The 12,681-nt window shown below is 44.5% G+C and overlaps 1 protein-coding gene across 2 annotated transcripts in view; it reads left to right on the top strand.

Annotated features, from left to right (window-relative positions):
• Window positions 1-12,681, top strand: part of CCDC50 (coiled-coil domain containing 50) — an 88,023-nt gene that overhangs the window by 64,268 nt on the left and 11,074 nt on the right. Inside the window, exons 6-10 of one of the 2 annotated variants that reach the window (XM_020964768.2) lie at window positions 138-671; window positions 2,311-2,426; window positions 2,845-2,889; window positions 2,984-3,088; window positions 6,404-6,483. In XM_020964768.2, coding sequence (XP_020820427.1) covers window positions 138-671; window positions 2,311-2,426; window positions 2,845-2,889; window positions 2,984-3,088; window positions 6,404-6,483 — 880 coding nt within the window. The remainder of the gene's footprint in view (window positions 1-137; window positions 672-2,310; window positions 2,427-2,844; window positions 2,890-2,983; window positions 3,089-6,403; window positions 6,484-12,681) is intronic. The other variant, XM_020964770.2, reaches the window with a different exon arrangement.

The raw sequence follows: 12,681 nt of genomic DNA, 5'->3' as shown, positions 1-12,681 counted from the left end.
AAGCCATCTTCTCTGTTCTGTTGCATGATAAGTGAGGGCCCTTCCTACCCTATTGTGTGAGTTGTAGGCTGTTCCTGTGTGCTAACATTGAGCTAACTTGCTTCTCTCTTTGTCATGCCTCCCCCCTCCACACTCAGATCCTCCAAGGTCAAGGAGGAACAGAAAGCTGGGTTCTGAGTCCCCAAGGTCTCGAAGGCACCAAGAAGATAGGCCTGTGAGGAGGAGGAGGGAGAGACCTAACAGGCCTTCAGAAGATGTGGAAGAATGCCAGGACCACTACAGCATGGAGAATTCTGGGTCACCACTCAGGCTTAGCAAGACAAGGGATGATCCCCAGACTAGCTGGGAACCCCAGGAAAGGAAGTCCCCTGGTCATGAGAGACTCCCAAGATCTCCCGTTCCCAAGATCAGTGGGGAGGTTTTACTGAGCACTGAGAATGATTGGGACTGCAACCTTGGCCATGGTTCTGTGAGGCATTCCGACAGCCCTCGATCCTACCACCAAGACCGACTCTCACCCAAGTGCTCCCAGAAGCCAGGGTCTCATAGGAAAGAAGAAAGGCATAAGAGAGACCACGGGATGGGGGATTCAAGAGATAAGAGGGAAGGTCACAGGACGAGGACACCTCTCTCCTCCCAGAGTGAGGAAAGGCACTATTTCAATGAAACAGGTAATGGAGGACAGGAGAAACTAGAAGCCTCAGTTTACCCTGAGACTGGCTGATATAGGCAGTAGGTGAATTTGGCAGGGGCCTTTGTTCTTGTAAGCTCCTGGGTTTAGAGGCATTTCTGGGATCCAATATGTTGCAAGGTCACTTACATCAACACACTGTCCTTTCTTGTACTGGAAGTGAACTTAGTTGGGGAAAATAGGAACTAGAAAGTATTTCTGTCTCTTACTGTCTCCTTCCACAGAAGAAGCCCCGACACCTTCCTAGGGCACCATGCCGATAAGAATGCTTTGGTTCTCGATCACTTTTGTCATTACAAAATAAGAAAATTTACCACCACACCCTACCATGCAGGCATTTTTGAAGTGCCTCCTAGGTGTCTGGCATAGTTCTGGGGACTGGGAATTTGTATTTTGAAATTTTTGTCCAGATCTGTTATTTCATTGATGGGAGGTGGAGGAGGAGGAGGAGGGGATCTCCTCCACCAGTGCAGATGAGTCACAGCTCTGCAACTGAGCGTCTCAGAATTGGTTGGAGACATCGAAGGATTAAGTGACTTACCCTTGATCACATGGTCCACAGTGTCAGAGGAAATATTTGAACTCAGGTCTTCCTGACTCTGAGGCTGGCTCTCTATTCAGCATCCCAAGCTGCTTGTAAAAGGTTCTGGGCATATGGAAACAAACAACAACAACAACAACAACAGCAACAAAAGAAATAGCCCATGCCCACAAAGTGGTTACATTTCACACGTACACAGAAAAGAACCCAGGGTTTCTTGTTTCAAAGCCAGCCCTTCTCCCACTGACCATTCCATACTCCCTCTCTCCAGAGCTCTCCATTCTTCTTCTAGTCCAAGAAAAGAAGGAAAACATGGCTGTTCACAATTACCTTGCATACTACATGTAGAAAGCAAATACAAAGTCATTTTGGGGAAGAATGAAAGCAAACCAGGGCTGGCAGTGGAATTAGGAAAGGGGTGTACTTGAACTGAGCCTAACAGAGAGCTAGGTGTCCTTACCTAAGGACTCACTGTCACACTTAAGAAGGTCCAGATTTCACTGGACAATCAACAATTTGGTTTTTCACTTCTGTCTGAAGTACTTTGTGTCACCTATATTTGAGACTTCTAGCCTAACAGGGATTTGATCTTTTCCCCTGAGGCATGGTAGATTAAATAAACTCCCCCAGGCTTTTGGAAATTTGGAAATGTTCTACCGAGTTTCTCTTCCCTAACTCCCTCTTCTTGTGAAAGCTTCAGTTTTTCCCACTTCTTTTCTCACTTCCCATTTCTAGATGGGCCAGAAGATCTAGAAAGAATGTCCCAGTTGCTGCTGATTCAGCGGCAGCTTTCATGTTCAGTAAGAAAGGAGGTGACAGAGGAACCTTCCAAGCAGGCCCCCTGCAAATGGCTCCAGGCAGGTCTGTGGGCATTCCATGGGTGTGAATGTGATGAGGGTCTGCCCTTCTACATGCTTGTTTGGAGTAAACAGGACTGGCCCAGGGTTAGTGCTGAGAAAAGACGGGCATTGTATACAGTGCCAGCAAATGCCAGGTGCTCTGGGGAGATCTCCTCATCTTCATGTTCCACACTGGTTGGGAAATGAGCAGACTGACTGACTACATTGACTTTTTCTAGGAATGAAGCCAAGGGGGACAAAAGAAGCCATCTATACACAGCCAAGAATGGCCCACAGGGAGCAGGAATTGTACGATGCAGAAATTGCCAGGAAGCTTCAGGAAGAAGAACTCATGGTGAGCAAAGATGGCAACAGAGAAGTCCTGGCCAGATTAATCTTTGTATAACTCCAGTGAAACTGGATGTTCAGTGGTGCTTACCAGCCCTAATGGGCTGGAGGTGTGTGTGTGTGTGTGTAGGATACTTGTTTTCTTCATACATCCAGGTAAGTCAATGAAAATGGATGTTGAAATGTTGTGCATGCCCCTCCCCCCGAATTCCTGATGATAACAGCATCCATGTGTCAGGTTTGATGATAGATTCGGGACGAGGAAAGTTGTTATTACAGTTCCCCCTCTGAATGTCCCTTGTAGACATCTGAGATACTGACCTCAATCCTCTCAAACCTCAACTTCCCTAAATCCAGTGGGGGCCTTTCATTCTCTGGAATCTTCCCTGAGCTTCTCAGCTATTTTCACATTTCCTTCCTTTCAGGCTAATCAGGTGGACAAGAGGGCAGCCCAAGTGGCACAGGATGAGGTGAGTTACCCAAGGCTCCTGTGAGAACTAGGAGATGTCTGTCCCTGGCTCCGTCTGGGCTGGCTCTCCAGCCATGGCTGACTTGTTCTTCCAGGAGATTGCCCGGATGCTCATGGCTGAAGAGAAGAAAGCCTACAAGAAGGCAAAGGAAAGGGAGAAGTCCTCCTTGGAAAAGAGGAAGCAGGATCCAGACTGGAAGGTAATTTTGCCCAGCATCTTTCACTAGAGGCACCACCCTTAAGTGAATTGGATACTTTCAGTCCACAGATCTGGCCCCTTTTCAGACACAAGCTGTGCACATCCTGGGGAGCAAAGTCATCAAAGGATCGTTGGCTACTTCATCAACAAGTGTTTCTTAGGCACCTACTGTGTGCCAGGCACTGTGATAAGCACTAGGATTAAAAGGGAGACAATCCTTACCCTCTAGGATGTTATGTTCTCTCATGGGAGATAATGTAATCATCAGGCAGTCAGTTCATCCGCGTGTGCTAAGCCACTACTATATGTCAGGCATGGGGATACAAAGTCAAAATGTAGTGGCTCCTGTCCTCAGAGGAGCTTCCATTGTCCCAAGGGAGGAAACAATATGTAGATAGCCAATTGTATACAGAAGAACTGCCAGTATTGGCGGAGGGGTGCTAGGAACGGAGGGATCAGGGGATGTTTTGTATTTTTTGTATTTTTTTCTTTGTAATTTAATATTTTGTTTTCCCCAGTTACATGTAAAAACAGTTTTTAACATTCTTTTTAAAACTTTGAGTTCTAAATTCTTTCCTCTCCTCCACTGAGACAAGCATTTCAATATAGGTTATAATGAGTAGTCATGCAGAAAAACAAACAAGAAAAAACAAGAAAAATAAAGAAAGTAAAAAAAAAAGGTCTGCTTCAATCTGTATTCAGACACTATCAGTTCTTTCTCTAAGGATAGATAGCACTTTTCATCCTAAGTCCTTCAGAGTTGCTGAGAATAGCTAAGTCATTCTAAGGTGATCATCTTAAAATGTTGTTACCTTGTACCCAGTACATTTCACTTTGCATTAGCTCGTGTAAGTCTTTCCAGGTTTTTCTGAGAACATCCTGCTCAACATTTCTTATAGTATAATAGTATTCCATCATAATTGCATACCCTCATTTGTTCAAGTATTCCCCAAATGACAGATGTCCCCTCAATTTCCAATTTTTTGCCACTAGAAGAGAGCTGCTATAATATTTTTGTAAATATAGATCCTTTTCTTTCTTATTTTTTTTTAAATCTCTTTTGGGATACAGACCTAATACAAGTATTGCCAGGTCAACGGTATGCCCTTTCAGCATAGTTCCAAATTACTCTACAGAATGGCTGAATCAGTTCACAGCTCCACCAACAGTACATTAAAGTCTCATTTTTCTGTCCTATTAACCAATCTAATAGCTATGAGGTGGTACCTCAGAATTGTTTTGATTTCTATTTCTCCAATCAATATTGAGTTAGAGCATTTTTTCATATCGATGTAGATAGCTTTGATTACTTCATTAGAAAACTGATCATATCTTTCAGTTGTTTATCAATTGGGGAATGGCTCTTATTTTTATAAATTTGACTCCGTTCTCTTTTGTTTGAGAAATGAGGCCTTTATCAGAGAAACTTGCTTCAAAATTTTTTTCACAGTTGTTGTTGGTAACTGTATTTCCCTCCATCCTATTCTCCTCCCGCCATTTATTCTATTCTCTCTCTCCTTTCACCCTGGCCCTCTTCAAAAGCGTTTTGCTTCTGACTACCCCCTCCCCCAATCTGCCCTCCTTTCTATCACCCCCCCTCTCTTACCCCTTCCCCTCCTTTCCTGCAGAGTAAAACAGATTTCTATACCCAACTGAGTGTGTATGTTATTCCCCAGGGGATGTTTTCTGTTGAAGGTGGCCTGGGAGATAATAAGAGCCCCCATTTCTACTTCTTCACGTGACTTATCTTATTTGATTCTCACAACCTTTTAGAGATCCATGTAAGGTATTGTGAACCCCATTTTGGAGATAAGGAAACTGAAGCTCAGAAGAGTGAGGTACTTTGCTCAGGCATCCAGGAGTTGCCACCATCACACAAAACACTTCAGTCCAGGGCTTCCTTTTCCAAGGCCTTGGTCCACCAATGATCCTTCTCCAGCTCATTTTACATATGAGGAAATTGAGGCAAACAGGGTTAGTCATTGTCTGAGGCCAGATCTGAACTCTGAAGATGAATCTTCTGGATTCCAGGTCTGGCACTCTATCCACTGTACCACCTTACTGCCTTAGCAAACAGGGTTAAGTGACTTGCCCAGGGTCACACAGCTGCCCATGGACCATCTAAATGCCTAAGATCTCTTTCAACTGTGGAATTCTATCATCAGAAAACTGGGGATTTTTTTTATACATCTTAAGTTTTTCTAATAAAGGCCTCATTTCTCAAATATATAGAGAACTAAGTAAAATTTATAAGAATGCAAGTCATTCTGTAAATGGTAAATGGATGAAGACTATGGATGGGCAGTTTTCTGATGAAGAAATCAAAGCTATCTATAATCATTTGAACAAATGCTCTTATTCACTATTGATAAGTGCAAATTAAGGTGACTTTGAGGTGCCACCTCAGACTATCAGATTGGCTAATATAATAGAAAAGGAAGATGTCAGATGTTGGAGGGAATGTGGAAAAATTGGAACACTCATGCACTCATGCATGTGAATTTGTGAACTGACCCAACCATTCTGGAGAGCAATTTGGAACTATGCCCAAAGAGCTATGAAACTCAGCATACCCTTTGGCCCAGCAAGAGCACTAGTAGGTCTGTATCCCAAAGAGATTTTTAAAAATAGGAAGAAGACCTATTTGTACAAAAATGCTTATGGCAGCTCTTTTTGTGGTAGCAAAGAATTGGAAATTGAGGGGATGCCCATCATTTGGTGAATGGCTGAACAAGTTGTGGAATAGGATTGCGATGGAATTCTGTTGTGGCTCAAGAAATGACTAGCAAGATGCTTTCAGAAAAACCTGGAAAGACTTACATGAGCTGAAGCAAAGTGAGGTGAGCAGAACCAGGAGAATGGTGGATACAGTAACTTCAGTAGTATACAGTGACCAGTTGGGAATGACTCAGCTCTTCTCAGTAATACAGTGATCCAAGACAATCCTGAAGAATTTAGGGTGAAAAATGCTCCGCCTCCCCAGAGAAGGAGTTGATGGAGGATGAATGCACATTTAAACGTGATTTTTTAACTTTTTGTTTTGGTTTTTTGTTACTTTTTGGTCTCTTTTCTTTTGCAACATGGCTAATGTGGAAATATATTTTGCATGACTGCACATGTGTAGCATATCAAATTGTTTGCCTTCTCAATGAGGGGGAGTGGAGAGAAGGAGGAAGAGAATTTGGAACTCAAATTTTTGCAAAACATGTTAAAAATGTTTTTACCTGTAATTGAAAATATATTACAAAACAAAAAGAAATTATATCATCATCCATTTTTCCTTAAGCAAAATTAACTCCTGCATTTTGTTCCCTAGTCCAAAGCATCAGAACCAGCAAGGCCCAAGTCAAGAGAGGCCCATGAAGCAACCTGGTCGAAGAGTGAAAAGCCAGCTCGGTGAGGTCGCTGGGCCAATGCCTAGGGGGAGTGTGGGGCCTTTGACCTTGGCTTGGGGGAAGTGTTCATAGTGGGAAGAGCTTGCCTGGAGTTCGGTGAGGTGGCCCAAGGAAGGAGAGGAAAAGGCCATTGTTGAGAACAAGTTTGGAAAGGCTCTCATTCTTTTCATGAGGGAGGTGGGTGGTATCAGGGTGTAGAAGTCAGGGGGCAGAATTTCTCTTAAGAAGAAGCTTATTGATTGCCACGTGCTACAGCCAGAATGCATACATGAAGGCAGGCTGGGCAAGAGACTGAAAAATTTCACCTTTTATTATTATTCAGTTGTTTTTCAGTCATGTCCAACTCTTCGTGACCGTTGAGGGGTTTTCTTGGCGAAGATACTGGAGTTGTTTTCCATTTCCTTCTCCAGCTCATTTACTAGAAACTGAGGCAAACAGAGTTAAATGACTTGCCTAGCGTCACATCACTATTAAGTGTCTCAGGCCAGATTTGAACTCCCAAAGATGAGTCTTCCTGGTACTTTATCCACTGCACCACCTTGACATCCTCAATTCCCCCTAAATTACCCCAACTTTTATCCCCTTGATCAGACAACTTTGGCTCCTTCTCTTTACCAAACATCGTTCTCTAGTTGACATAATATTAATACAAGTCCTCCTTCTCGTCCTGAAGACATTCTGTTTTAGAGACCATCCAGAGGTCTTTTGGACTAACAAGTCTGTGGTTTACCTTTAACTCTATTGCCTTCTTTTTCTGTTTTGCCACCTTGTGGGTCAGCACAAAGTGTGTTTCCTTATTACATTATTCTGTCATATTCATATACAGTGGTTTGGATGGTTGTTTTCTGGGTCTAGGCCAGCAGTGCAAGAGGCTTTGCTGCCTGAAACATGTGCCCTGTGATAGGCTCCCATCCAGACACTTGCCAGCCTTTGAAACAGCTTAGGAGCAAATCTAGATGTATAGGACACTGATTATCCAGCTCCTTCTAAGTTGATGGCACTTTTCACGACAGGTCCACACAGCTACCCCTTTTTCCATAAGAACACCAGCCAAGCCTTCATCACACCTATTGCTGAAATTCTTGATACAACCTGTCAATCCCTAAGCTACCTGTTTAGAAATCCTGGTCTAAAAGGGAAGTTGGCATAGTCTGTCCTGACTCATTCTAGAGGGAACCCCCAGTCTCCTTGTGATAGCTGCTTCCTTTTCTAAATCCTTTCTGACCCTCCCTTTAATAACACATTGGAGAATTTTGCCAGGCATCGAAGTCAATCCCTTTTTGAATGTCAGTCTAACATTGCCAGCATTCTGTACATCTCTTGTTCTCTGGGATCATTCACAGATTCCAAATGAGGTCTTGGCAGTCAAATCTGTCAGTCTAGGGGCTGCTGAGGATGCATCGGGTGTCTCAGTTTCAGTTGAAGCATTATTGCTTTTGTGGGCAGCATTCTGGGTTGGGCCAAAGCAGTGAAGTTTCAGATCTTTAAAAATCTGAGGTGGGAAAGGATGTGCCTTTGACCTTCCAGTAAGGTGAACTGAAGTGATGGTCAAGCTGAGGGGGAAAAGAAGCCAAACTGTTTTCCTCTGGGATATCACCCAGAGCATCAAATCTCTTATGCATTCTGGAGTTTCCCTGGCATTTGGGCTCATGTGTCTGAATGCATCTATCTGCCCGAGGCTCAGTGCCCCAGACAAGTGAGTATCTCAGTCTTCCTGGCTCAAATGGCCAGAGTCTTCTTCCTCACTTCCTGCTCCCCTGTCCTAAATGGTTGTGGAGTGTAACTCCAGCTGTTCTGAGCTGCCTTTCTTTCTGTGAGGGCCAGAATGGGTGGGGGAGGGAGGGCTGAGGGACAGTGCTTTTTAGGAGTCAATGAAATGATCTGTATTCACTCTCTATTCTGTTGCCTTCTGACAGGAAAAGAAAAAAAAAGATTGGGATCAGTAAGGGAAAGGTTATTAAAGAGAAATAAAACTATTATCACAGAAATCATACTTTGAAAATATTCTGAATTATTAAATTCCTGGACTAGGTTTAATAGAATATTAATAAAACATCTTTAAATCTCTAAAACATGAGCAGTACCATGAGAAGGAATGTTGGCTCTTTGGGCTGGGAAGGCCCTTCCATATCCTAACGTCCTGTCCCAGGCTCAGCCAGTGGCTGTGATCTCCACCAAGGGCATTTATAGTGTGTTTCTGAAGACATCTTCTGTTTTTAAGGGTACAAGGTAAAAAGATGCCTTCAGGAAATGCTGACAGATTCTCATCACTCCCAGGGAGCCAGTGCACTGACTCTGAATCTAGCAACAGTTGACTTTCAGACCTAGGGTCTGCCATTTGGGTTTTAGTTTTTGAAGGCAAATTCAGAGCATTCTAGAATGCCTTTGTTCCGCCAGCCTAGATTCAGCAGCCACGAAAGTAGCTTGCTCCTCTTCTCTCAGGGCCAAAGACATCTTGATGTTTCAGTCATTTGAACACAGCTTCTCTGGGGGCAGTGGAAAGATGGAGGCTGCAGGGAGAGAAGAGGAGGAGGAAGAGGGGAGTGAGAAGGGAGAGGCCCTTTTATTGCTCCTCAGGGCCTTGACAAAATCCTCATGCTGTTTGATAGGAGAGATCTGGAAACTGGTAGTATTTGTTGGAATGTGCATCCACTGAGGCGTGTGGATAAGCCACTGATCACCTGAATTGTTTTGATTGCAACTCCTGATTTCATCCATGTGATATGAAAGCTCTCTTCTCTCATACAGGGCAACCTCTCCATATCCATATTTTGGGAGCCATCCAGATTGCTAAGAAATTAGATGGCTTACCTCTGGTCAGGTAACCGGCCTTGAACTCAGGGCTTCCTGCCTGTGAGGCTGGCTCAGTCTACTCTGCCCCATCCATCCCCTACACATGTCAACATGTATGTAGACATTAAGGGTGACTCTGGCATCATCATGGCAAGATGTCATTATTTCAAATCCAGGGACAAAACAAAACCTTCCGCAGGTGAAGAAAGCAAAGTCTCTTTGGCGAGCAGTAATGATCCGGCAACCATTTAGGAGTGCCGTTCTGTGCGTGGCAGAGGGCCTCGGAAGTAGAGAACTGGCAAGGGGTAAGGCCTTCCGCTGCTACCCTGGCTTTGGGAACTTCTATCAGGGCCCCGGCCACTCTGAGACTGAGAAGTTGCTGATCTGCAGCCTGTGAGCACTGGAAGACGGGCGTGTCCTCTCCCAGGAATGCCCTCAAACAATGAAATCATGATGCCAGGGTGGGGTTGCAGAAGAGGAAAGGAGCCCGTCCTCGTGGAGTTTAAACCTGGGAACCTCTACAGGGACAAGTCCATTCAAGTGTTTCCTGGGAGACCTGGAAGGTTAAGAAGAACACCTGGGAGCAACCCAAAGGCTTCACTGAGCCAAGACTTAAGGGGAGCTAAGGGAGGAGGGGAGGAGGGACTGCATTCTAGGCACTAGGGCAGCCTGGGCAAAGGTGCAGAGATGAGAGATAAAATATCACACATGAAGGCCAGTTTAGTCAGAATTCAGACTATGCAAAACAGATGTGGAAATGTAGATGGGAAGCAGACCTTAAAGGTCTCTAAATGCCAAAGAAGCAGCTATCCTAGAAGAAAGAGGGGACCACTGGACATCCTTGGGGGGGCAAAGGGTCTGGCGAGACCCCTGCTGTGGGATAACGGGGACAACAGACTGGCCAGAGGAGAGACTTGAGACTCATTGGAAATGATTGCAATAGCCCGGGAAGTGTCTGGAGATCCCAGTGGAGAGAACATCTCAGACTAGGGTTAGCAAGGACTCTGAACTCCCAGTGGGCTGTCTGCCTTTGCTTCCAGTAAGGCTTTTGAGGCATCAGCACAGGGTTCTGGACAGTGGCCAAAGGGCCCTCTTGCACCATTCCATCAGCAGAAGAGACCTAAAGACCAAGCAGTGGTTGGGGGATCTGGCCTTGCCTGCCCTGGCTTTTCTTCTTTCATGGGGGGAGAATCGTGCCTGTGACTTCTTGGGTCACAAATCCAGGTTTTCCATCTGGTTCAGCAGCTCCTACTCTTTCTCAGGAAGTTAGCCAAACAAAACAAGCCCTTGGAAAGTTGAATAAACTCAGAGGTTTGGTCTTTGGGAACACAATAGCAACAGCTAGCTTTTACTCAGCTCCTAGGCCCGGCCCTACTTGAATAAGCATTTTTTTATCTTGTAATGTCCCTTAGCAACTTATTGTGGTGGCCCTTTGCTTCTAGGAAGGTTTGACCTTTTAAAGAATCCTCCTGGCCTGGAGCCAGAGGCTATATTTAAGGGAACTGAAAAGCACCTTCAAGGTCACCAAGTCCAAGCCTCTTATTTTACAGATGAAGAAACTGAGGATGCCAAGAGAAAGTAAAGTGACTTGGCGAAGGTCACACAAGCACTGAGTGTCAGTCAGCCTTCAAACTAGGAGCCTAATATGTTAAAACCAGTCTTCTTTGCGTCCCCCGCTCCAAGAGGTTAAAGGGCTACTTTGCTGCAGTAAAGTATGCCTGGTCAGTGCAGAAGCTTTCTTGAAGTTAAATAATCCCTTTTGCAGGCCCTGGGATAGAGTGAAGAGTTCCCCCCACCCCCAGGCATCCATCGCACCTTTCCCATTTCCTGACACCTGGCCTCTTTCTCAAGTCCTTTTGTTATTGGTGCTGCAGGATTTTTATACTTTATTTTTCTTTATAATAAAGGCCAGAATGGCACAGAAATGGTGCATTAAGGAAAGCAGATATCTGAGAAACCGTCAGGGAAAACATTTGCCCCCCACACCCTCTTTTCTGGGGGTTCCAGGACAAGAACCCACCTTGGGTCTCTTTTATGGCTGCCTCAGTGTCTTGTCCTGGAGGGCCATTGAGGCCCAAGGGATGCAGATCACACTGGGATGTTCTTTGAGTCTAGGATTGGCTTAAATTATAGTCTACTACCCAAGACTCTCAACATGAACTCACTGAAATCACAGCAGGCAATCCAGAAAAGTAGAGAAGAGGACCCTGTCTAATGTTTGTATGTCAAGGGCTTGCTGACCTTCCTTGAATTAAAGTGCTGCACTGCCACCTAGTGGAGAGCAGGGTTTACTCCTGTTGTCACCATGCATGGGCTTTCTTTTCTTCTTTCCTTATTTCTCCCAATTTTCCCTTTCTGCTTTCAGGTCTTCTTTTATTTCTTTTTTCTTTCTTTCCTTCACTTCATTTTCTTCCCATTTCTTCTTTTCTTTTTTTCTCCTTTTCCTCTTGCCCTTCTTTGTTCCCTTCTTTCTCTAGATTTAAACTTGTAATCTTTAACTCTTCTTGCTAAAATATCATTCCTTTTCTCAGTTATAAAATCCTTTCAAAATTGGAGACCTTGGCTGAGCCACAGTAAGGCAGTGCTTCATGTGGGACATATTTCCCAGTTTACCCACAGTGAGCATCCTTGCTTACGTTCCTTCAGTACCATCCACATGGGTAATCTCAAACAACTAGAATGTTTGACATCCCCATTAGGTTTGGCTGACGTTGATGGTAATATCCATCGTTGTACCCTGAACATGCCTTTTTTTATGCAGAGGAGCAGAGGGGGAAGGCACCTTGGAACATTCTGATGGGCCATTGGGCAGGCCTTCTACTAGAATCCACCATAAAGTAGATCATTGGTAGAACATTAATTCAGCATTGAAGTACATATTTCTTTTCTCTAAAATCCATTGAAGATTCCAGGTCAAATCAGTTAGTCAATAAAAATTTACCGAGTATGTACTGTGTGTTTGCCAAGAACTATAGAAGGACTGAGGACGCAAAGAAAGGCAAAAGTCCTGCCCTCAAGGAACACACAGTCTAATGGGGGACACATCATCTGAACAACTACGTACAGACAAAATACAGACAAGATAAACTGGCAACAATCAATAGAGAGAAGGCCCTGGAAGTAGCAGGAATTACAGAAGGCTTCTTATGGAAGGTGGGATATTAGCTGGGACTTGTAGGAAGCTACAGGCGTGAAGGAAGGCCAGTGAAAATGCAGTGAGTTGGGAAATGGAATTAGAATCGCAGGTGGAGTAAGTCAAAAGTCCCCTGGAGCACATGGCCTGGAATGCTATCCTCTTCTCACACCTCGTTCATTTCCAGTTCAGCTCAGGGCTCCCTCGGCGATTACTCAGGGACAGAGCTGAGAATAAACCCTTGATCCTTGGCTTGGCTTCCACCTGACTGTA

Source organism: Phascolarctos cinereus, unplaced genomic scaffold (genome assembly GCF_003287225.1).
Source record: "Phascolarctos cinereus isolate Bilbo 61053 unplaced genomic scaffold, phaCin_HiC Scaffold_7;HRSCAF=346, whole genome shotgun sequence".
In the NCBI taxonomy this organism is placed as follows: Eukaryota; Metazoa; Chordata; class Mammalia; order Diprotodontia; family Phascolarctidae; genus Phascolarctos; species Phascolarctos cinereus.
The sequence above is the reverse complement of the archived record's forward strand: the minus strand, read 5'-3'. Positions and strand labels throughout refer to the sequence as shown.